This window comes from Lissotriton helveticus, chromosome 1_2, assembly GCF_964261635.1.
Source record: "Lissotriton helveticus chromosome 1_2, aLisHel1.1, whole genome shotgun sequence".
Classification (NCBI taxonomy): domain Eukaryota; kingdom Metazoa; phylum Chordata; class Amphibia; order Caudata; family Salamandridae; genus Lissotriton; species Lissotriton helveticus.
Genome location: NC_136058.1, coordinates 188,623,572 through 188,648,251, shown reverse-complemented (window position 1 = coordinate 188,648,251; position 24,680 = coordinate 188,623,572). Strand labels below are relative to the sequence as shown.

General features: G+C 45.6%; 1 protein-coding gene across 46 annotated transcripts in view; it reads left to right on the top strand.

Annotated features, from left to right (window-relative positions):
- The window catches only part of LOC144799531 (uncharacterized), a 5,513,712-nt gene that overhangs the window by 2,707,262 nt on the left and 2,781,770 nt on the right, over positions 1-24,680 (top strand). For 44 of the 46 annotated variants that reach the window (XR_013603860.1, XR_013603862.1, XR_013603865.1 and 41 more), the window contains one exon: positions 15,098-15,154. The exons of the other annotated variants lie outside the window; for them this stretch is intronic. Coding sequence is in view for 41 of the 44 variants with exons in the window: in XM_078671256.1 (XP_078527382.1) it covers positions 15,098-15,154 (57 nt within the window). In the remaining 3 variants the exon portion in view is untranslated. The remainder of the gene's footprint in view (positions 1-15,097; positions 15,155-24,680) is intronic. 46 annotated transcript variants of the gene reach the window in all.

Below are 24,680 nucleotides of genomic sequence, written 5' to 3'. Positions count from 1 at the left end.
TATCACTATCCCCCCTCCTTTGTCCGCTGGTTTTGTAGTGATATCCTGGTCATTCTGGAGATCCTGGAGGGCTTGGTATTCTGCGGTAGTGAAATTGCTGAACGTGGTTGGTTCTTGGCATGTCTCTAGATCTTGGAATACGGCCTGCTCAAAGGCAGTGATAGCTGCTGGGACAGTGTGAGGTGGCGGCGTGAAAGTGGAATTAAGCCTTAGGCCCGTATCCCCTTTAAGGGCTGCCTCATTGGGATCTTCTTTACCTTCAAAGAAGGATTTTAATTGGAGTTTTCGAAAGAAACTGGAAAGCTCGCAGTGAAGTTTGAATTTGTCTGGGCGTTCGGTGGGGACGATACCAAGGCCTTTTTCAAGGACCTTGGTCTCCGTTGGTGACAAAACTTTGTTTGATAAGTTAGTTATGAGGCTACTTGCCGGCTGGTCCCTGGTTGTGAAGTTTTGCTGCGCGTATGATGGCCCACAGGATATTCTTCTTCCTCCCATGAGACCTGGTTGTTGCCTCTCCTCTTCCCTCTTCCTCTCCGGCCCCTCTCTAAAAAAGGTGGCTGATATTGATTTTGGAAGCTTTTATTTTTGCCACATGTATGTAGATTTGGTGCATCACTGTTTTGTCTTAGTGTGCACACTACTGTGTTGACATTTTGCATGTGGATAAGGGTGTGTCCACGATGCAGCAATGATTTTGTTCTTCACAATTGCAGGCACATTTGCTTAAGCATTGTCCTGATTTGGGACATGTGGGCCACTTCACATGACAGCCAGTGGTTCTTATGTGCTAGCAACTGTATGATCAGGTGATAGATGCCCCTGTGTGGACTGACACATTTGAAGTTGTCTCACATTGATGAATGTACCTTGGCACTCCCAACACTTGTTAAGAGTTGTTCATGTTTTGAATGTGTTCATATGACAAATTGTGTAGGTTACACTTATGTGTCTGCATTATAGTTGTCTCACAAGGTAGTGCTCACCAAACAACATTTGCAAAGTTTTGGAATGAGCAGGCAGCTTTTGAAGAAGGCCAGTGTTAGTGATAAATGCTGTCCCTTGATCTCCATAGACATGTCCCCACAGTGTTCTTGAGTGCTTGAGACTCATTTGTTGTCAATTGTACAGACTAATGTGTGTCAAGCCATCAAGACCTCCGTTGGACCATGTATATGGTATATGGTCCATGCCATTTGTTTCTAACAGTGTTTCGTCTTGAAGTGTGTCAGCTGTTTCAATGAATTTGTCTAGGTTTTTGGTGTGCATTTCCTTGTGAGAGATATTTCATGCAGGCACATATGTGTTATCTTCACAAGATGGCGAATTTACACATTCAATGCATGTTGAATGTGTGAAGTATGGTGAGTCCCAAGATGCCAACAATTTGTGACATTAGTTTTCACCTAAATGTACTTACAGGGCTCTGAGTGTGGTGTCACCTTGGTGAGTGAGGTGTGTTAATTTGCCCTGAGGGGCAACACAACTGTTTATTTCTTTGTGAACTAGAGGTGGCATCACTTCATTGTATAGATCTGCTCTCCTGTAAACATACAGAAGCTCCTCAGTGTCAATCTCATTCAAGTTGTGGCCTGGTGTGTTTTTGGATCCTTGTGTCCAAGTAGAATTGTGTGTATACCAACTGGGCAGTACTAGTCTCAAATATGTGCTGAGCTATCTGGCTGTTACTCATGATGCATGCCATGATTTGCAGTGTCCGTAAATCAAAATAGAGAGAGAGGACTAGATAAGCTAGTCCGGATCCCCTTGGTTATAGTGGAGTGGTGTGGCTCACTGGTTAGAGGCGGCAGACCCGGAAGCAGAGGACGGCCCGGGACCAGGGTTCAATTCCCGACACGGCAGGGTCGTGGACCAGTGTCAGCGGACTCGATAATTCTCGCCTCGGTGCCTACTCTAACCAGGGATCACACTCGGCAACTCTGGGCATTAGATTGCCTCATCTCCACAACGGCCCCCCACAAACGCCAGGGATGCCTGGTTTCACCTTGGAGATACCCAGAAGGGACCATCTCACAGGGAAAGCCAGGACGGGTTCCCCAGCGGTCTATAGCGCAGAGATACTCCTTCGGGAGTCGATTCTAGAGCTTTAGAAACCCACAATTAATTAATTATATGTAGATTATCAAGAAAGGACTAGCTATGTTGTGTGAAGAGACTCAATGGGTACGTATGTCGGCAAACCATTTGGTTTGGTCATGAAGCCCTCACCCACCAACCTAGTTGGTGGCATGCTTCATCATCGGGCCCACCACAGTGACACCGAATGTGTCCCGGGTGTGCTTCGACTCCAGATTACTGAGGAGCTGGTATACTTACTGAGTGTGCTGTGTTAGTGGATGTGAAAGTGATTTAAAAAGCTATACAGTGGGTCCCAGTTCCCTAGGGTATATGGATGAACTTTAATGACTGGGCCCCTGTTAGCAATTAAAAAGGCAAGCGGACGCGTTGGAGTAAGTTATGACCTCCTTCGTCCTGTATGGTCTACATGTTTCAGCCAGGCCTTTTATTTACAACTGGCTTTCCTCAGGACCAATGAGTATGTGTGGGTGAAAATAAATATTTTAAGTGATTCGTGTTGTATTATAAAAGTGTCGCACTCGCTAAGGTGCGTTACGTGTTAGAGGAGGATTCCCTCTGCTTTAACTTGCTGTTTGCTGTTAAAGCTTCCTTGGGTCACCTGGCAGGGAGAGAAGACCGGAATTGCCGATCTGAGTGCTCCTTAGACCTGTTGTCCTGCTGCAGTGTGACTAACAGATTTTTTGCTCAGGTGTCAGATGTGTACAGGTGACTGTTGCATTTTTGTTTCTTCTCCTTGCCCACAGCATCATCAACCGACACAGGAGGAGACATGAGCACGGACCAGGAGGAGGGACCCAGCCACAGTGCCAACAGCGCTGAGGAGTTGGAGGGAGACAGTGGCACGGAGGGTGAGGGGAGTCAGACGGCCTGACCTTTGGAAGGTGACACTTCATACCATGCGGACGGCTCGGCTTATGACTCCCAGGAGGAGGGGGATTATGCGGCAACACCATCTACCATCACTGTGTCTGTCCCAACCTCCTCCAGACCCATCTCCACCCTCCCAGTTGCTAGGGTTCCTTCTGTCCGTGCTGCCCCCCATGTCTCCTTCATCCCCGTCACCGCAGCCCCATCCCCTGTCTCCCCTGCTGCCCTCAGTGCCAAGTTTGTGGACCTACGTCGGCAGATTCATGTTGGTCAGACATCAATGCTGACTGTCCTCCATGGCCGCACTACAATACTGACACAGTTGTTGTCATTCGTGGAGGGCATGTCAGCTACGATGTCTGACCAACATCGGATTCTAGCGTCCATGGACTCCTCACTGATGGCAGCAGTTTCCCTCTTGCAGCGGTCCGTCCCCGCACTCCTTCAGACCCATCCATACCCCCCTCTCCCATACCTGTCCAGAGCACACGCAGACACACAAGATCACGCACACCAACGGACACAACCAGCACACCACCACCGAAGTGTAAGCGCAGATCTCCTGGCACGCAATCTCAGAGGGATGCAGGCACACCCACAGGGACTGGGGTCAGACGGCAGACACGCAGCCACAGTCAGAGTCCGCAAGACTCACAGCCCTCTACCTCCACTACCATTCTGTCCCCGGGTGCAGGTGGTGGTCTGACGGAACTGGCAGCAGTGTGCAGCGCTGAATTGATTTCCACCTTTGGCGCTGCACAAGCCACTGAGGATTCCTCCCCCCCTGCACCCACAACACCTACCCTTCCCTCTACTGTCCCTGCGGTGCCGGACCCTGAGCCAGATAATGCCCCCCACGGGTCACCAACCCTTTATCTCCATAATGTGCAGGCAAGTTTGGGGTCGACAAACTCCCCAACATCCCCAAAGCAGACATTCATATGGACTGGCCATTGGCCTTATTTGAGCCGGGACTCATTTTTTTGAAGCATTTTCCTTTGGAGCTGAATAAAGCATTTTATTTTTCATTCTGAACTGCTGCATTTCAGGTACTTGCTTTAGGTGCTGTGTGCCTAGGACTTGGTGTCATGGTAATGTTTTGGGATTATGAAAGATGTCTATTTTATGATGCTAATGAGGTGGACCATGGTATCTATGTGCCATCACAATGTTGCAGCAATTAATCTTTGGTTGCATGTGTTTAGTTTGCCTACAGACATTGTCCCAAGGAGTGTCCCTTCCTCAGTGACACATAATATCTTCACTACAGACAGTTGCACAATTGTTCTTTGTGCTGACATGTGTGCATATTTCCTATTTTGTTGTACGTTCCCTTCAGCAATGGCCATGCCTGCTCACGGATGACTACTGCTCATTAGTCTGTGCCATCCATTCTACTCACTGTACTTGTTTTTTGAGTATGTAGAAATGCCTTCATTGCCACAGTCACCCTTTTCCCACAATGCAGATGTATAATGACAGCCTTAACCTTATGTTTGGATTTGTTATGCAGGGTATTTGTGCACATGACTCTCAATTTTGTGCATTGCATTTAAGGTGTTTCAACCCTATTCCTTCCATTAGCGAGTACATGTTGGTGGTCTGTCCACCACCTGGACATTCATATCAGCCCAGGGATGTACTTGACAGTGTGTGTTCCCTTTTGCTCTCTTTGTTTGGTGGGCTGTTACATGAATATACACTATTGTGTCATAATAGTAGGGTGTGTAGGTTGCCTGCAAACTCCATGGGTGGGTATGCATGCGGGATGTGACATCACACCCACATTTGGTGTGTCACGCAGTGTGTGACAGAAATCCGTCCTCCGTGTAGTGGCACACTGCTGTAAGTGATTTGTTGCAATGGCACTATCAGGACTCACACTGGTTAGAAAGGTAAACATACCCCATGTAGTTGTGGTATGATGATGATAATGCCCCCCTATTACTGAGCACTGCTGGGAGTCCTCTGCATCCACCCCTCCTATGTCTGGGCACTGCTGGGAGTCCTCTGCACCCACTCCTCCTATGTCTGGGCACTGCTGGGAGTCATATCCACCCACCCCTCCTATGTCTGGGCACTACTGGGAGTCATATCCACCCACCCCTTTTATGTCTGGGCCCTGCTGGGAGTCCTCTGCACCCACCCCTCCTATGTCTGGGCACAGCTGTGAGTCCTCTGCACCCACCCCTCCTATGTCTGGGCACTGCTGGGAGTCATATCCACCCACCCCTCCTCTGTTTGGGCACTGCTGCTAGTCCTCTGCACCCACCCCTCTTATGTCTGGGTACTGCTGGGAGTCCTATCCACCCACCCCTCCTATGTCCTGGCACTGCAGGGAGTCATATCCACCCACCCCTCATATGTCTGGGCACTGCTGAGAGTCATATCCACCACACACTCAGATGTCATGCACCGTACCCCAACATTAATGACGTGTGTGCGGCTCTTGTCACTATTGCAATAGTGCCATACGTGAGCGTGAAACGCACTGTACCCCAACAATATTGACATGTGTGTGGCTCTTGTCACTATTGCACTGATGCCATACGCGAGCGTGTGACGCACCGTACCCCAACATTATTGACGTGTGTGCTGCTCGTATTCCTATTGCAATGGTGATATACGCGAGCGTGTGACGCACCGTACCCCAACATTCATGGTGTGTGTGCGACTCGTATTACTATTGCAATGGTGATATACGCGAGCGTTTGACGCACCGTACAAGTACACTTCAGTTTTTGCGGTAAGTTGTACTCACCGTATGCACCGTCGTCGGTTTTTGTGCACCAGGTCGTAGGCATACAGGACTGGGATGAAACGGCCGAGGGTGTTCATGGTGTGTCTTTCGCGTACCGGGGTGCGGTTCGGGCCGGACTCTGCCTTTACGGCTGTTTTCAGCTCCCGATGCAGAAGGGTCATACGGAGTGTCGTCGACACGGATCATACTTGCTGGGCCGGAAACTGCTGCCTGTTTACGTACGGACGACGCGTACTGCGTGACCCGGATATGAATCGTATGTTTTTTTTTGTCGTATGGTGTTTGGTACGGTTCGTATGGAGATGTGCTTTGGGTTTGGATCGTACTTGCTCGTACATATGGAGATGTACAGGGTTTACGATTTGTACGGGAAATACGCTCCGTACAAATATTCGTAGGGGATTTTACCGGATCGAAATTGGCCCCCTAATGTTTAAATTAAAAAAAATTAATGAAAGAATTTACATAATTTATAATCAAATACAAATATATATATTGCTATTTAACTAAGAATAAATTAATTATATTAAATGTACTTCTCACCCTTTACTCCTACAAATGCAACTCACACATATAACCTGAACAATATTTTCAATACATATTTAGATAATTAATTATCATTTAAACAATTATAAAAAATTTACAATATTTAATATTATAATTTCCTGCACATCCTTTACCCATACAAAAACCACAAAACACCCCCCAAAATATAAATTACACAAATTACATAAACAATTAACAAATAATTTTTGAATAATTATAATGAATTTACTTCCCACTCTATAACCATACAAAACACACAACCTGCACGTTAAATTTAACTTAAAAAATTACAACTGACATAAGTAATTATCAAATAAATAATTATTAATAAATAAAACTTAAGTAATAATAAACTATAACTATTTAACTTCCCACCCTATACCCCCACAAAAACAAAGGACCCGCACCTCAAACTTGAAATAAATAAATAGACTATTCACATAAATATTGATCATTTAAATAAATAATATTACTTTTAAATTAATTATAATTAATTTACTTTCCACCCTATGCCCTTACAAAACCTACAACCCACACCAAAAACGTAAAAACAAAATCTATTTATTATACCATTAACATAAATAATTATCAATTAAATATTTATATTATTTTACAAATATTAAATAATTAATTATAATTCATTTACTTCCCGGCCTATATTCCTATAAACCCTACAACCCGCTAAGGTATGCAGGGCATATATACACCCGGGGTCTCCAGTGAGCTGCAGCATTTATTGTGCCATACATGGGAGTCCATTTAACTCAGACCACAGGCTTGCCATTGCAGCCCGTGTGAAGTGCTGCTTGCACCTCTCATGACAGATATACCTTTTCTTATATCTGAGTTCATTACACTTAAATCCTTGAAGTCACCCCTATGGAAGGACCTTCAGTTCTGAGGGTAGGGTGCTTGCTTATAAGCGTGAGGGTGCCTCTGCATGAGCAGGACACTCCTATAAACCCCGGAGTCAAAACTCCAGGCTTTGTAAGTGCGATCAGCCATTTTTAGACAAATACTGAATATCAGTCATTATGAAATGTCTAACTATATATTGGCTGCGTCAAACCTGGTCATGTTTGTTATCAAACATGGTGGAATCAGACCCCAACACTGATTCTGGTGTTGTGGGTATAATCCCCTGTACTGGGGGACCCTTATGGGAGCACCCTGTACTCCCGGTTGCAGTCTTTCAGGGTCTGCCAGAAAGCTAGTTCTGTTGCTGACCACAGATACTGTTCTGCCCACCTGCTGCTGAGGTGCCGTCAAGTAGGGGAAGTTAGAACTGGAAGTTTACTGCCACAGGGAGGTGCGACCAGCTCACAGACAGGAATTCATGTATTGGGCTGGACTGGGGGCGCTTTCCAGCACTGCCAGACTGAATTGAAAGGCACATTCTGTGTCCTCCTTCCATACTCTCATTTGAGCCAGTTCAGGACCTCTTGTTTCTCTGTCTGACGCGAAACTGGACAAAGGATAGGAGAGTATCCTCCCCTCTGTCCAGTCACACATCTGGGAGGGACCCCAGAGTCGTTTTTAACTTGCACGTTCTCCCCCTGAGCACCAGAGCACAAGAGTCATTGTGCTTAAAGAGACCCGTACAGCGGATATTAGCGCTGTTACGGGTGGGAAACAAACATTGCCACCATCACTGCCAAAATTAGGCTACGCCCACTATTAGGAGGCCACGTCCCCTGCTGGAACCACCCCACGCCTATTAAATATGTGCACTGCTAGGAAGCGCAGCGGACGAGCGCAGCGGGAGCGCCGTTTGCGCGCCAAAGGCGCGCCTTAGGCAAGCCCGTCTGCGCTCGTCCGCGCCGAGACCGGGCCTAGGGCCATGCCCCCTGACCAAAACCGTATACAGAGCAGAAGATATGTCTATGCCAGCCAGGAAATTCTAGAACTAAGATCTCAAGCTAGATGTAACTTGATTGATCTACATACTGAAGGTAAGACTTGTCCAACATGCTCACTAACATTCGCCTTTTCACAGATCAGAGATCTTAGCATAAACTATAACAAACTTTGTAGAAAAACATATATGAAAGCTGGTCTCTTAAATGTTAGATCCATGGTCAAGCATAATGTTCAGACAGCTGAACTTATTGAAAGCCAACATTTGGACCTACTGTTCGTAACTGAAACATGGGCAGACGAAGCTTCGGACACAGATCTGACTCTAGCAATTCCAGAAGGCTTCTCCATTTATAGAGCAGACAGAAAAATAAAACGAGGAGGAGGTTTAGCAATCTTAGCGAAGGAGGGACTACAGATTAAAAGCTCAGATAAAGGAAGCAGCCCAGACTGTGAAACATTATCTTTTCAAATAAAAATCACCAATATTTATACATTTAATGGTATTTTAATCTATAGACCACCAAATGCTAAAACACCTCTAATTGAACTATTAAGTCCTTCTTTGGAATCCAGTGTGACACACAGTGACTATACAATTCTAGGAGATTTTAATGTACACCTAGAAAAAACATCAGACCCTAAGGTAAAGTCATTTTTGGATGAAATGGCAAACTTTGATTTAGAACAGAAAGCATACACCGATACGCACTGCGCCGGCCACACTCTGGATGGTATTTTTACATCATGTCAGAAGTTAAATATAATTGACACGCTCTCGATTCCGTGGTCAGACCACAAGATGGTCTCTTTTCAACTAGAAAATACGCAAGATAGGGGAAAACCGGTCAAAGCCAAAAAAAACACATATCATGAATGGTCTAAAATCCAGCCCCAAAACCTCATAGATACCTTGATTTCATCGTACCCTACTTTAGACGAAGACAGTAACAAGACCTCATACCAGCCAAAATGATGGCCCCTCTAAATTCCTTCCTAGGTCCCGTTATTCAAACCATCATAAACCAATCCCTTAGAGAAGGACAGGTACCATCTGAATGGAGACAAGCAGTGGTGAATCCCATTCGGAAAAATACCTCACTTCCATGGTCTGATTTATCCAACCTCAGACCCATCTCCCTCCTACCCTACCTCAGTAAAATTACCAAGAAGCATGTTAACATCCACCTGTCAAAATACATCGAGGCAGCGGAGGGCCTGGACCTATCCCAATCTGGTCTCAGGCCCAATCACAGCACTGAATCAGCCCTCCTATCCGTGACCGACAACATCAGGATGTCACTGGATGGGGGAGACTCAGTGATTTTAGTGCTGTTAGATTTGTCCGCTGCCTTTGACACGGTATCACATGAACTTCTTCTCGAAAGACTGAGTGACGTGGGGGTAGGAGGAATGGCTCTATCATGGTTGCAAAGCTTTCTCTCTGGCCGTATGCAAGGTGTCAAACTGGGCTCCCATTCTTCAACCTCTAGAGCGCTAACTAAGGGAGTGCCACAGGGCTTGTGTCTCAGCCCCACACTTTTTAACATTTATGTGGCCCCCTTAGCAAGTCTAATTAGATCTTACGGATTCACTCCGGTGTCATACGCTGATGACACCCAGCTCCTGTTTCCCTTTCAAACCCTCACACCGGCAGTTCAGTCAACCTTTGCTGATGGGATGAGAGCTGTGGCGCATTGGATGGCCCAGAATTTCCTCCAATGCAATGTGTCCAAAACCGAGGTAATGTTGTTTGGGGGGGCGACTCTTCTATGGTCCCCAGAATGGTGGCCCTTGGAACTAGGCCCTGTCCCCGACCCTAAATCAATAGCAAAAAACCTTGGCGTGAAATTAGATCAGGCGCTCATGCTCAAGGAGCACACCACTCAAGTGGCAGGCGCCTGCCTCCACGTGGTGGGGCTACTGCGGCGCGTCTTTCCATTTCTGCCAGACAATCACAGAAAAACTCTCATACAAACTCTTATAATAAGCAGATTGGATTACTGCAACGGACTATACTTATCAGCAAATGAGGAACAGTTGGATAAACTTCAGGTTGTCCAAAATACGGCAGCAAGACTGGCTCTCAATGCCCCACCCAGAACACCTTGCCGTCCTCTGCTTTGCCAACTCCATTGGTTGCCAATAAAACAGCGCATCAAATTCAAAATCTGTAGTATGATACATAAATGCCTGTATGGAACCAGCCCCAAATATCTAAAAGAAAAGGTCCCAAAAATAAGAAGAGCTAGACAAGGCGGCCGAGCCCTGTCTTATAAAGGACGTATCCTTTGGAACTCCCTACCCACTGAGCTCAAACTGATCAGTAATCTGGAACTTTTCAGGAAAAAACTTAAAACCTATCTCTTTACCCAGTCATAAATTACTCATAATTCCCCCACAGCGTGAATCATATTATACACTGTCCAGCTTTAAGCAACAGCGCAGAGATATCCCTTCGGGAATTGACTCAGGCGCTCAATAAGCAAATAAATAAATAAATAAACAAAGCTTGCAAACAAGTTAATATATGGTTGGAGAAAGCAGTTCAACTAACCGTTCCAATTAAACAAATCACTGTCAAAAGAAAAATACCCTCACAGCCATGGTTCTCAGAAGCTTTGAAGGAAAAGAAACAAGAATGTAGAAGAGCAGAAAAGAAATGGAGAGCCAACTATGAGGTACAGCAAAGATTAGAATACAAAACAATACGTGCGAGCTATAAAAAATTAATAACAACAGAGAAAAGTAGATATTTTGTCCAAAAAAATCAATGAATCAAAAAACTCTAGCAAAACTCTTTTCTCCACTGTCAAAAAACTCTCAAAAATAGAAAATAATATGATGGAAGAAATATCACCTGAGTTTTGTAATACCTTGGGTAACTTCTTTATAAATAAAGTCTTGTCAGTCTATGACTCCTTTAAAAAATATACATCAGATAAAATTAGTCAAACAGATAAAGTCATGGCTCAAACAAAAAATTAAGAAGAACAACTAGTCCAACCTACAATGTTCCAATTCATTATTCCAACAAAAGACCAAATTCAAAAGGAATTGCTCAACACTAACTCTGGCAGTCCAATAGATCCATGTCCGCCCTAGATAATGCACATTTGTTCAGAACAAGCGAGCAATTTATTGGCAGGATTATTTGGCCAAATAATTAATACCAACACCTTTCCGGATGATTAGAAAAAAATCTCTATTAGACCACTATTAAAAAAATCCAATCTGGATAGAGACGAACAAGTAGTTACAGACCCATAGCCAGAATTCCTTTTGCTGCCAAAATATTGGAAAAACTCCTGAATAAACAACTATCCCGCTATCTGATTGACGGCAACTGGCTGGATGACTCTCAGTTTGGCTTCCGCGAAGCACACGGAACGGAAACTGCTTTAATTACAGCAGTAGAAGAACTCCGAAAAGTGATGGACAACGGAGCGAAGGCCGCCTTGATATTACTTGACTTATCGGCGGCCTTCGACACGGTCAGTCATGAAATTCTTTTACAACGATTAAAAACTGCAGAAATACATGACTCAACGTGCACTCTCATTGAATCCTATCTTACCAACAGAACTTTCACAGTAGAAGTAAGAGAATCAAAATCTAAAGCTTTTTCCCTACCATGCGGAGTTCCACAGGGATCATCATTAAGTCCTACCCTTTTTAACCTATATGTCACCCCACTTGCAGAAATAATAAGAAACTGTGGTTTTACCCCAATATCATACGCTGATGACACTCAGATTGTAGTGACCATCAACAAAGACATAGATGAAATAGCAGAAAAATTCCAACATTGTATGATACAGGTTAGCTGATGGATGGAAAGGAATTGTCTGAAGCTCAATGGAGACAAGAGTGAAGCGATGACAATAGATGGTGACACAAACATCTGGTCCCCCGCATGGTGGCCTAAGGACATGGGCAGATGTCCTAGGTCATCAGAAAAAGTGAAGAATCTGGGCTTCATAATTGATATGAATTTATCATTTGAAGCTCAAGCCAACAAACTGTCACCTTCACTCTGGTACATCTTAAAAATGATAAAAAAACTATTTCCATATATACCACAAGACTCTCGTAAAACGGTAGTTACAGCACTAGCACTAGCAAGACTGGATTATGGAAATGGTCTATATGCCGGAGCCAGGAAAAAGATTATAGACAAACTACAACGCCTACAAAATACAGCGGCTAGACTGGTCCTAGATGTACCAAGGTTTGAACCAATCAGACATAGACTGAAAAATGTACACTGGCTGCCAATTGAAAAAAAGGGTGAAATTTAAATCACTCTGTCTAACCTACAAGGCACTGCAGGGAAAAGGTTCAAAATTCCTAAGGGACCACTTGAAACAGTATGAACCCATGAGACCTTTGAGATCGGGAAAGATGAAATGAATTGCTGTTCCCAGATTTAAAAGAGCTAACTGGGGAGGGAGAAGTTTCCTGATACACGCAGCACGTACATGGAACCAACTACCCTTGAATATAAAAACCTGTCCATCTCTAGAAACCTTTAGAAAAGAAGTAAAAACATGGCTTTTTTCCGAATAAACATCAGACACTGCCATAGAGCTGGAAAGGATTTATCTTAGCGCCAAGACGCCCATGGGCAATCGCTGCGCTCTATAAATTTACAAATCAAATCAAATCAAATCAAATCAAACCATTTTCTTGGGTATTTAGGGCTCCCCGTGGGTGGATCTTCAGATTTGTCATGAAACAAGACTCACCTCTGATACCAAGACACTCTTTGAATGTCTGGACACTTGGACTTCATTGGACTTTGCCTGTAACCGAGACTGCATTGAGGTAGACTCCTGCTGCTCCTGGTCTTGCTGTTTTGCAAGTGTTCTGCCTCGTGTGTGTCTGTCCTATGCGTAGGTTCCCCATAAGACTTGTGGGCATCAAGAACATCCCAAAAAGTCTACCTTGGAGTAAAAGATTCACTCCCCTACATCTACAGGCACCACAACGAACCGGACCGGTCTGCTGCTCATGTCGTACTATGGACTTTCCGAGGCTCTGCAACAGACTTGGTAGTTCTGTGGCTCTCCGGAGGACTGGCCTGTCCTCCCTGCAATTTGGAGGACAGTATTCCTCATCGGAGCCGCTGTTACAAAAATCCCTGTGCACCGCATCGACTTGCCGCTGCAATGGTTTGTTGACTCTGCACTCCAGTGATCTTTAGGATACAAGAAGCTCAGGACTCCAGCATCACACCCCTCAAAGCTCAGTATCCTCACTGCATCCCGTGCACCGTGGACCCCATCTTTGGTGAGCTGCCTGAGGTCCTGTTGCAACTCCTCTGCCTTTGGACTGTGGCTCCTCCCGACAGTCTTCTTCTGCTTTGGTGGGCACCCGTGCTTGCTCGTGGCCTGCTTCGACTCTCCTGCACTTAGTGAGTCCCTTTGACCTTGCTAGTACCAACAATTGCATATTGTTGTCTTCCATGCCAGTTGCAGCTACCAAGGCTTGTTGGTCCTCCCACTGGACACCGACGACCTAGACACAAACAATCATATGGCTTCTAGTCATCCTCAGCATCGCCTGGTCCTCTCAGCTGCAGCAACAAGGTCCTCGTCAACTCTCCTGAGCTTCCTGACAAGGGTGGGTATTGTGCTTCTGGTGCCTCCTGGGCATAGACTCTGTCCCCTCTGCTTGCAGGTACTCCTCTTCAAGAATTCACCCTTGAATTCCACTGGACATCTTCAGAGACTTTTCCTAAGGCCTTTCTTTTCAGGTCTTCCATTGTCGTCTACAAGAAGTTACGATGTCACTTCACCACTTTTCACCTGTCAATCTGGTTCCTGGGGCATTCATGGGTGGGGTGGCTCTCCAACCTCCCGTCATCCAAAGGGCCTCTTCGGGGTCCTCTGGAGACGGATGTCTTTCTTCAAAATTTCAACCACAACCTTTGAATTCCATTCGGCATGCAGCTGTTTCCACTCTGCACACTCCCTCCTTGGGGTTCCTGGGTACTTCCTTGTTCTCACCGTTCCTCTGAGTCCTTTGGCCCAAGTCCTGTTCTTCCTTGCAGTATGCATTCCATTTCTTTAGTATATGATTCGGTCTCTCCATGGAGACCAGTGTATATTTGCGCCACTTACCTGATTTCTTTGAAGTATTTTTATGTGTATTTTTAACATCTCTCGCTAGGACATATACCAATGTGATAGTGATTGGGTTGTGTAATGAATAGACTTATTTTTCATAAACACTGGGTGGTTCTTTTTCATCTAATCTACACTATTGATTAAATGGGGTAAAACAAGCTGCTTTACACTCCTTCAAGTTAATCTACCACTTTGAGAGCCTAAGGTTATCAAAGACCACTAAAATCACTGTAAGGGTTGCCTGGATTAGTGCAAGGTGCATCACTCTTTTAAGTGTGCACCATATACCAAGCCAGCCTCCTACATTATGTGATTCAAATCACAACATAATTAGATTGATTCAATAAGTGCATCATTTGTCTTAAAAGGTGTGTTTAATTTTTGAGAGCGATTTTCAAAGTTTAGGGCTTCGAAATGCCAGAGTGGAGGAACGCCAGCCATCCCACTCTCAACTTAAGAAACCGTTATGAATATTTATAGTCAAATGGCATGTGCTTGATCATGATCATAACTAAAAACTTTCAAGATACTTTAGCCTGAGAAAGTACCGTTTTTTTTCCAAACGTCTGTGGACCCAATTTTTTTTTCATTTGAGTCTCTAGCTCATTTCTTTTCTTGGCAGTTACGTTACAGGTTGGCCAAAACCTACATTCACTTGTAGCACAAGTCAATTGAGATCAGCTGTTGGGTGGCAGGCACAATGGTTTGTCCTGTGGTTGTATACTTTACCTGGAAAAAGACAATGCACAAACATTGCCTGTTAAAGCAAATGCATCTACCTTTAGTATTCTTTAGCTTGCACAGGCCACTAAATTTAAATTAGATTTTTTTCTCACAGAACGAGCGCACTCAAGAAGATCGTCGACGTGAGCCATCAGATTGGAATCAACGGCAGGTATAATTTCCAGCCTTTATTCAATTCTCTGAGATAGGGAAACATTCAGGAGATCTACCCTATGAGAATCAGTAAAACGCTTGTGTGTGGTTTACATACCTGTTAATGCAAATTGACCAATGTAATCTTTTTGGAAGTTCTGCCAGACTTGTGAAATTTTGTGAGATCAAGCCCCCAGGAAGAAAATGGGGGCACTGTGCTTCCAATGGCACCCAATTTCCGGGCGAGCATTACAGTTTACAAGATTCCCCGAGGAATTCTACACATGGCTGCCATAATTGAACTAATCTTCAACAAGTGGGTCATTTACAAGTTGGTGAAATTTGTGAACTGTAAATCAGTGGTTCTCCCATTAATTTAAATTTCCAGTTCCCCTACCTCAGTTAATGTAGGGCTTTTAAGACATGAACCTCCAAAGTATGGTAGTTGGATGTGCTCCCATTCTCTCAGTTACCTATCTGCTAGTGACTCTAGCATCCACGACAATCTGCAGGCATGCTAAGGTCCAGACCAGATATTAACCCAGAACCTGGCTAAGTGGTTAAGTATCGAGTGCCAACATTGTACCTCTTTAGCAGCACAAGACACAAGTTAATTGGATGTGCACCCATGCCCTAAGTTACCCATCTGCGAGTGACTCTAGCATTCTGGATTCCGTTTGGCCATAACACCCACAAAAATCTCCATTCTTGCTGAGACCCTGACCAAATATTTACCCAGAACCTGGCGCTGCGGTTAAGTATTGTGTGCCAAGGGGGCGGAGCTAGGCTCGTGATGGAGATGGCCGCCTGAGCCTCGAGCTCCGGAATACCGATCAGGAATCCTTCATCTATCCGTCTTACCCACCACTGAAATATCGTTTGTGGACAGACGCTCTTCCAGTCGAAAGTGCCTGCAACTTGCCGATCTAAGCCCGACCCTTCTGGACGCTTCCTGCCCTGGGCTACAGTGTCGACTGGGAGGCGAGGCGGGAGGCTGGTAACCCCCGAGCTCGAGGGAGGAATGAGGCTGAGCTGCGACCTTGGGCACGCGGCATGAGCCAATTGATCGGGCGGGCCCCTTGTACTTCGGGAGTGGGGCCCGTGCGGCTGCAGGAACAGATTGCGAGGTGGGGGTGGCGCTGCTGCTGCGGCTCAGGAGGTGCCCTTGATTGCTGCAGTGGCGTGAGTGAACTCGTGGTCAGGTGAGGTGGCTGCATGAGACCCCCCTCTCCTCTCATGGCGAGAGTGTGCGACCGTAGCCGCAGAAGGAAACCCCTTAGTGATCGCCGAAGGCAGAGGATGCCAGTGAGAGCGCACCTGGTAGAGGGACGAACGGCTGTTATCAGCAAGGACAGCGAGGCAAGACAGGACTGCAGCCCGAGTGCCACCGCCATTTCGCAAGCAGCTGGGAGGAGCGGGAGAGCCGGCTGCTGAGAGTGCACTGGCAGGTTACACGCCCTGCACCCAGGCAGAGCAGTGAAGGAGGACTCGAACAGCGGAGCCTCGTGGGCACTATTTACAGGGCGTGCTCCCAGGGACGACAAGACAGCAGTGAAGCAGATGGGCATTGTGTGTCCGGCAGAGTAGCGGTGCCCGGTGTGGAAGGGGCCTCGTGTGGCCGTAGCACAGTCCGCACTGGTGATGGTTTGCAGACTACAGGATAAGGATGCTAACGCCGGCAGGGTTGCCATTCTGCGTGCTCAGGTCAGTACAAGTGTGCCAGGGCAAGGGACTGCATGGGATGCAAAGCCTGCGGACTTGCAGGAAGCTGCCTGAATTGGGGATCACGGTGCAGGGCTGGAGGTCAGTGTGCAAGGAGGCATACACTTGGGGACGACGGAACACAGGAGAAGAGGCCAGAAGGTGCAAGTTGTGCCAGGCGGCAGTGTAGGTGGTGGAAGGACCTATCATTAGAGGTTGCACATTCCCCACAGTGCGCGACACGCCCAGCTGGCGCGATACTTCCAAACAAAGCCCCCTGTGGGATAGGAGGGACCGAGCAGAGCACGGGTTAGCGGCTAAGGTGGACATAGCCCTGTGGTTCTGAGAAACGTCCGGGGGAGATGTGGCACAGCTGGATAGCCACTGGCGAAGAGGCGGCTCGGACATCTGAGGCGACACACGTTGCGGCAGGTGGACCCTTCTCCCCCACCCCGCAGTTGGTAAACTTGGTGGTGCCGCAGTCTTACACCGCACATCAGTCACTGGATAGTGGCTCTTCTAACTGCTGCCCACAGAGGGTCCCGCGGCCTGGCCGCTTGCGAAAGAGGTGACAAGTTGCGGTATTTGCATACCTGCCTCTCACAAGAAAAGGAGATGGGCAGAACGGACAAGACCCAGTTCAAGCTGACCTTTGGACAAAAATGCTCTTAGTAGCATGACTCTACATCAGAGGAGGCGGACAGACCCACACCCCCCACTGGAGACGAACCGGACATCCGTAGTTTGCTGTTATTGATGGGAAAGGGATTCCAGAGGGGACTCTCCTCTATGGGTACGAAAATTCATGCCCTCTCATATCGTATGGATCGGATGGGGGAACGGCTGGACAAGTACGTGGAGAGACTCAACATGTCTGAGCGACGTCTCGCGGAAGTTGAAGAAACCCAAACAAAACTGGATACGGATCATAAGCAGCTTGGGAAGATCATGCAGGTGCTGCCGGACAAAACCGAGGACTTGGAAGCACGCTCGAGATGCTGCAACTTACGGATCACAGGCCTGCCGGAGACAACACAAACTGACAACATGGAATATTTTGTAGAAAAACTACTGGTCGACCTACTAGGTGCAGAGGTGTTCTCCAACATGTTTGTGGTGGAGAGGGCGCACTGCTCCCCTGGGCCCGACCCCATCTGGGAGCTCCACCACGTCCAATCATAGCCAAATTGCTAAACTATTGGGACAGAGATGCAGCACTGCGCAAGGCAAGGGAAAAACACACTGCCATATGAAGGGTCAAACAGGGTAAAAAATCTCGCTTTATCTGGATTTCACTGCCCGAGTTCAAGAGGCAATCATGCAGTTTGTCCCCATGAAGAAACAACTCCGGCAGTTGAGCTTGGACTATGCAATGTTATACCCTGCAAAACTACGGGTGAACAGGCAAGGCCGTTCCCATATTTTTACAGTTCCAAAGGCTCTACAGAAGGCGCTTAAAGACTGGACTAGGGAACAACAAAAGAGCCCGGAACGACCGCTACTGAATGGCATGCGAAAGTTTAAAAATCACCTAGAGACCTTACTTTAGCCTCATCATTAGTCTTAGGAGCTCCCTATTGAGATTCCCAATAATAGTGGGTCCACAAGACCAGGTGGCGGGGTGTCACACTGAAGTGTATTGACACGAACTGCAGCTCAGTGGAGGGTATGATGCTAGAAATCGGTGTGTGGAGCTCGAGACAGGAGGACCTTGGCAACAAGCTAGTAGTTGTATAAAGAGCGACCTCCGCCTGCAAGTGTCAAACATCATCACTGTTGATTGAGTTGGGGGTGGGAGGGCGAAGGTGTGGGAGGTCCCTGTTAGGGATGCTGTGCGACCAAGTTGTGGGTGGTGTGGTCTACTCTGCTGTGGGTGGGGGTAGGGGAGGGAAGGGTGGGGGCGTTGTTTGTTTTAAGGAAGTCAGAGAAATCAGCCATATTGTTTTGTTTTACACAGTACATATATAAACCTCAGTACTCAGGACACTGCGCTACGCACAATAGACAAGATGGTAACGACTAGGGAGGGCAATGGCCAGAGACCTGTAGATGCCCTTAGAGCGCTGTCATGGAATGTGAGGGGCCTCAAAGACCATCGCGAACGCCGCAAGGTGCTTAACTATCTCTCGAGACACAATATAGATGTTGCTGTCCTTCAGGAGACTCATCTCCCGCTGCAGAGCCCTATGATGCATACAAGGGGGCTTGCGGGGAATGTCAACGCTGCAGGCTTCACAACTCACGCAAGGGGAGTAATGACATGGGTGTAATGACTAGGTTTTCTCACGTATTTGACTCTCAGCCAGTAACCATGTCATCACTTACCACAGCCCTTCTCAGGACTCATAAAAACACCTCACTTTTAGAAAGGTCAAGGAGAGCACAATCCTCAGGTGTAAGTACATCTAAGACTAATATGATTTATAGTCATAACAGTATTGAATCCAAATACAATCTGCAACTTGTATTGTATGACAGAACAAATCAGTAGATAAAGTTCATATTTGTGTCATCTTATTCTTTATTGATCCATAAAAGTTATTTTCCAATTGATAAAACGACAGCCGACACGTGTTTCGTCTGTACTCTCAATAAGTACCAGGACTTTTTCAAGGCTGTAAAGACATAGTAAGAGGATGTATACACAGCATTATAATATTATAAAAGTTCAATTTTTTAAAGAAAAAAGAACATTGAGCGGGCCTAAACATACATTAATATAAGTGTTCTAATAGTGATAGATAGAACATAAGTCACCAAGAGGCATAAAAGAAAAAACGATACATAATGTGGTCTGATAGAAGATGAAGAGAAAAAGAGAGAGAAAAGAACAATGGCTACAATGTGAAACAATAAAGTGCTAACACAAAATTATAAGAGTAAAAAACACCCAAAGTGAAACTGAAGTTCAAGTATAATAAGTGCAAAAATATAGCAACATACGCCAAAGAGAGCATCATGTATCTGGAAGGGAGACAAACCTAATAAAGATGGAATATGCAGCGCATGTATCATCAAATCATCTGATAGTAGCTATGATAATAAGGCTCCTAAGTCAAATGGGAGAGAATGGTATATATATAAATATAAGAAACTTATATTCTGAATAGGAGAAACCACAAAGGACATAATAATGTCAAGGAATTACGTAGTCATTATTCACAAATAATAAATCAAAAGAGAAATAGTAACAATCTGGAGTCAAATGTGTGTGTCAGACCAATTAAGATAAAGTTTGATAATTCTATATAGTCCAAGGATGGTAGAACAAGACCATGGTCATAATATGTTGATTGTAAAAAGTCTCACCAAAATAAATGGAAAAAGTCCAGATTATCGGAATGGGTCAAACGCAGTGAGATAGCTGAGTAGATATCAAAGTGAAGTTGTCGTGATGGACTCTATAAAACAAAATGTATGTTTGAACAAAGAGTAAAGTGTGAGAAGTTGGCCTGATATATAGTGTTCACTATTCTAGTGATCACTCTGTATCATTCCAAACAACCCTTATTGATGATTGGTTGTAAGTCAACCTTATAGACCAGCTATCCTAGTAGCGTGGACAAGAGCAGTCTTTAGGCTAAACTCTAGAGGGCGTGTTAAGCCAGCTGTTTTACCATCACATATACCCCTTGAACACCTAGTGAAAGGATACCACACAAGTTGTTATAAAAATAAAGGATATTTATTAATAACAAGACTACCCTGAACTCTTTATGAGTCAGGGAGCTAAGCACAATACAAAACTCTTAAGAAAATACTGCAAGTTGCACAAATAACGCGAATGCCTGAGGGGCACGAAAAACCATATACTCTACAAGTGGAATGCAAAATACTAGCAGGTAAGTAACACGATCCAGAGGCTTCAGGACCGCTAGGACTACCTTACTGAACCCTCAGGTTAGGAGCAGGAGGTCTAGGGAACCCGGGTGCAGAGTGGGAACTCTTACGCGGGATGCGGGACAAAGTCTATGGATGCTAGTAATTCTAAAGTTACTGTTTCCGGACGAATCCGACTAGGTAGACTAACAACGAAAAAGGATCTGGACACTAGGATAGTGAACCTGTGCTGGAGCACCGAAATGCTCGGGTTACCTAGCCCAGGGGCTACGGCTGCATAGGGTTCAAATGACGTCGGGAATCCTCGTTGGAGTCTATGGAGCCTGAAAAAAGATGTTGCTGGCAGGCGACCAGTGAAGATGTTCGGTGTGATCCAAGGCTGGATCAGGGAAGAAGACGACCTGAAAACAGAGGGGACTCAGTTCTCAATCACTAGCCAGTGATTGTGTGGGCACCAGGATGGCACCGGATGAAGTCACCGCGATCAGGTGAGTGGGTGACGCTGGACTCTGCAGCCACACGGGCCAGGAGGCGTTGTCGGCGTCCAGGCTGGAGGTGCGAGCTGTCCCACGATGGTGTCTGCTGTCGGCGATGCTGGATCCAGGATTGGAGCAACAAGCCTTGGCAAAGGCAATCCCACGCGGTTGAATCAAAATGGCGTCTGGAGTGGACCAGGAGGGTCCAGGGCACTTCTTGTTGAACAAGGAGCAAGGGCCAGTCTAGAGGACCTAGACCAGCGGTGAAAACATCGTGGTACATCGTCAGGAGGGCCACTAGCCGACGGGCAAGTGACCGGACAACGTGGCAAACAGCAAGGCAGCAGAAGGGCCCCACGCAGATCTCGCGGAGGCTGGGGGGCTGGACTTCGGTGCTGGAGCTGCTCAGGGTTGGGGCTTCTCAAACCCCAATGCACCCACTCGAGGATCCCTCGGCGGTCGTGCTGGTTAAGCGTCGTGCAGGTCTTGAAGATAGCCGGTCCCACGGGTCTCGTCGCACCCACTAATCTCAGCTGGGCTGATGATGCAGGTATAGGTCAGAGATGGTAGGGAATCCGGGTCTCGTCGAGCTGGTCAGTCTTGATCCGGAGGATGAACGTGCAGCAAACCGCAAGTGCTTAGGTGGTGCCTGCTGGTGCAGGGTGGGTACTCCTTAGCCACAAGAGAGAGTCTTCAGAGAATGACAAGAGTTCCTTTCGTGGAAAGTAGTTCAAGTTTCAAGATTATCCAATTTGGGAAGGGTGCCCGCTCCTACCTTTATTCTAAGAAAAGGGGCTGGCACGCGACTAGGTCCTGCCCATGGGTGGGACCAGGAGGGGGGTGGTTACACCCCTCTCCTTTGTCCGGTCTCTCCCCAGCTCAGGGGCTGGTGTGCCCCTGGAACTGGTTTGAGCCGGCATATGCACAGTGAGCACCGGGGTGCCACTTGCAGTCACCTTCCTCTCAGCCCTGCCTACCTGGGATACACACAATCCTGTCTGGGATGGTGCTGGCACCGCCCCTGACAGGAAACCCTTTGTCCAGGCCTCCCTCGCTGGAAGGACTCCCAGCAGCAGGAGGTCAGACTCGTGTCTCAGTGGCAGCATCCATTTTGTGGAGCTGAGGCTGCGTTTAACTTTAACCGGGGTTACAGCTACCAACATGTCTTCTCCCTCTAGAGGGGTGGAAGGCTACCCCCGTCGCCAGAACTGGCAAGGGGGTAGTATTCCAAAGCATATGACACCTTACACGACATGTTTAGATAATGTCAGACCAAAGTTACCATAACTGCGAGGATTATAAGGCACTTAAAAGTATATGGTCTGACGCTATCATGGAAACGGCTAAGGGATAGATCCCGAAGGCCGCAGACAGGCTCAGCTCATACCAGAGCACCATCTCACACGATTCCAAGCACTCTGCCTTCAGGATTGTTAAGGCCTGCCATAGGAGTGACTGATAGGAGATCTGTGTGCCCATTTTAGGTTTAGATATAGATATACTATATCTAAAGCAAGGGTGATTACACCACCTTGCCCCAGCTGTCAAGCAGCCAGTTGTGTCTGTTTTGGATGGCCATCCAGGGGTGGCATAATACATGCTGCAGCCCCTGGTAGGCCCTGTGTGCACCTATGCCCTGGGTACCTAAGGTACACTGTACAGGGGCTGATAAGGTGACTCAGTATCCAATTGGTAAATGCACCTAGGGTACATCGTTGCAATTTTAGAGAGAGAACAGCTAGGCTGTGGGTCTGATTAGCAGGCCCACAGCCAGGGAAAGTCGTAAAGCAGTGAAGCAAAAAGTAAAAATCTGGGGTGGCCATGGGATTGCAGACCCCACTCTCCTACATAAAGTTTAAGCTATTTTAAATCAGTGAGGTAAATAACCCCAAGGAAATCAGTTAATGGTATAATGAGAGGCCTCAAGTCTTAACATGTTGAGTATAAGAAATCTCACCCAAATAAATATTAAAATCCAAAATATCTATATGGTTCACGCGTATTGAAAAACCAAAATAGATGGCAGGATGGAGTAATCAAACGGACTCTATAAGACAAAATATAAGTATAAATAAAGAACCAATATAAGGTTGCATGTATTGGAATATTTTAACCAAGATCATCGGTTCACATTTCGCTAAAAAATTAATTAAATTATAATAGAATCTAGCAAAAAATAATAGCAGTATGGTCAGTTACTGGAGTTGAAAATCCGATTAAATCCAACAGTGGTAATCTAAAAATAGGCTAATGTGAATGAATACACTCTACAGTTCAATCTTAATGTGGATATACTATCGCCATCTACCTATTACAAATAATAGCAGTTGAAGAATTTACTAAAAAAGAATATTTTATGAATATCTTATGAATATTATGTTGGGGGTGGATCAATAGCGTACATATACTCATGTTGAGGAGTAAGAAGCCAGCTATGCGAGCAGGAACTCACCAGTACGAGTTAAATATTTTTCCTCATTCGAATAGATTATAAAACGAGCATGATAATGTTCCTGTGTTGAAAGACAAAATAATAATAGTGAGACACAAATGTTAAAAATAAAAATAAAATCACAGAGTGATCACAAATTACAGGCTAAACAGGGGCCTACATATAATAGTACATTATTACCAGTGTGTCTGAAACACTAGATAACTGATCCAAATCTTAATATCATAGTCCAAAAATAACCAGTATATCATAGAGTACTGGTAACTACGATAGACACAAGACTGAATATGTCTAGAGAAATCTTTAAATGTATCACAAAAATGAAATTGCATACCGCATATGCATAGGTCAATGTATTTCAATCAACTTGTTGACGGCCCAAGCCAGAGTCGCAGTAACGTGAAAAGGTGAAATGTTACAACAGTTAATAGAAAACAGTAAAATTAAGGACATAAGTAACCAACTCCCCACATGTAAAACCTCAAACTTGGATAATGAGCTTACCTATAAAGTCTCCTCGATAATATGTTAGGCTGCAAAGGAAAAAACAAGGCAAACACGTCTAAGTATTATATAAAGTATAAATACTAAATAAGTCCATTAGAAATATCCATTAGACCATTATCTTGTTGACGGCCCAATCCTGAGTCGCAATAACGTCAAAAAGTGAAATGTTGCACCAGCGTAATAAAAAAACAGTAAGATGAAGGACATAAGCAACCAAATCCCCACATGTAAAACCTCAAACTTGGAGAACGAGCTTACCTATGAAGTTACCTCGATAATATGTGAGGCTGTGAAGAAAGCAACAAGGCAAACACGTCTAAGTATTATATAAAGTATAAATACTAGATAAGTCCATTAAAAATATCCATTAGATCATATAGAAGAAACACGAAACATATACTGGCTTAAGCCAGTATATGTTTCGTGTTTGTTCTATGAATTGGTGGCTAACACTCATCATCAGCGTACAGGTTGTTCGCTTTACATGAATTTAACATTCATATTTACTCTTTCTATCCATTCCAATATGGCGGATAGTTTTCATTCCTGTTTCTGTCACTCCTTACTAC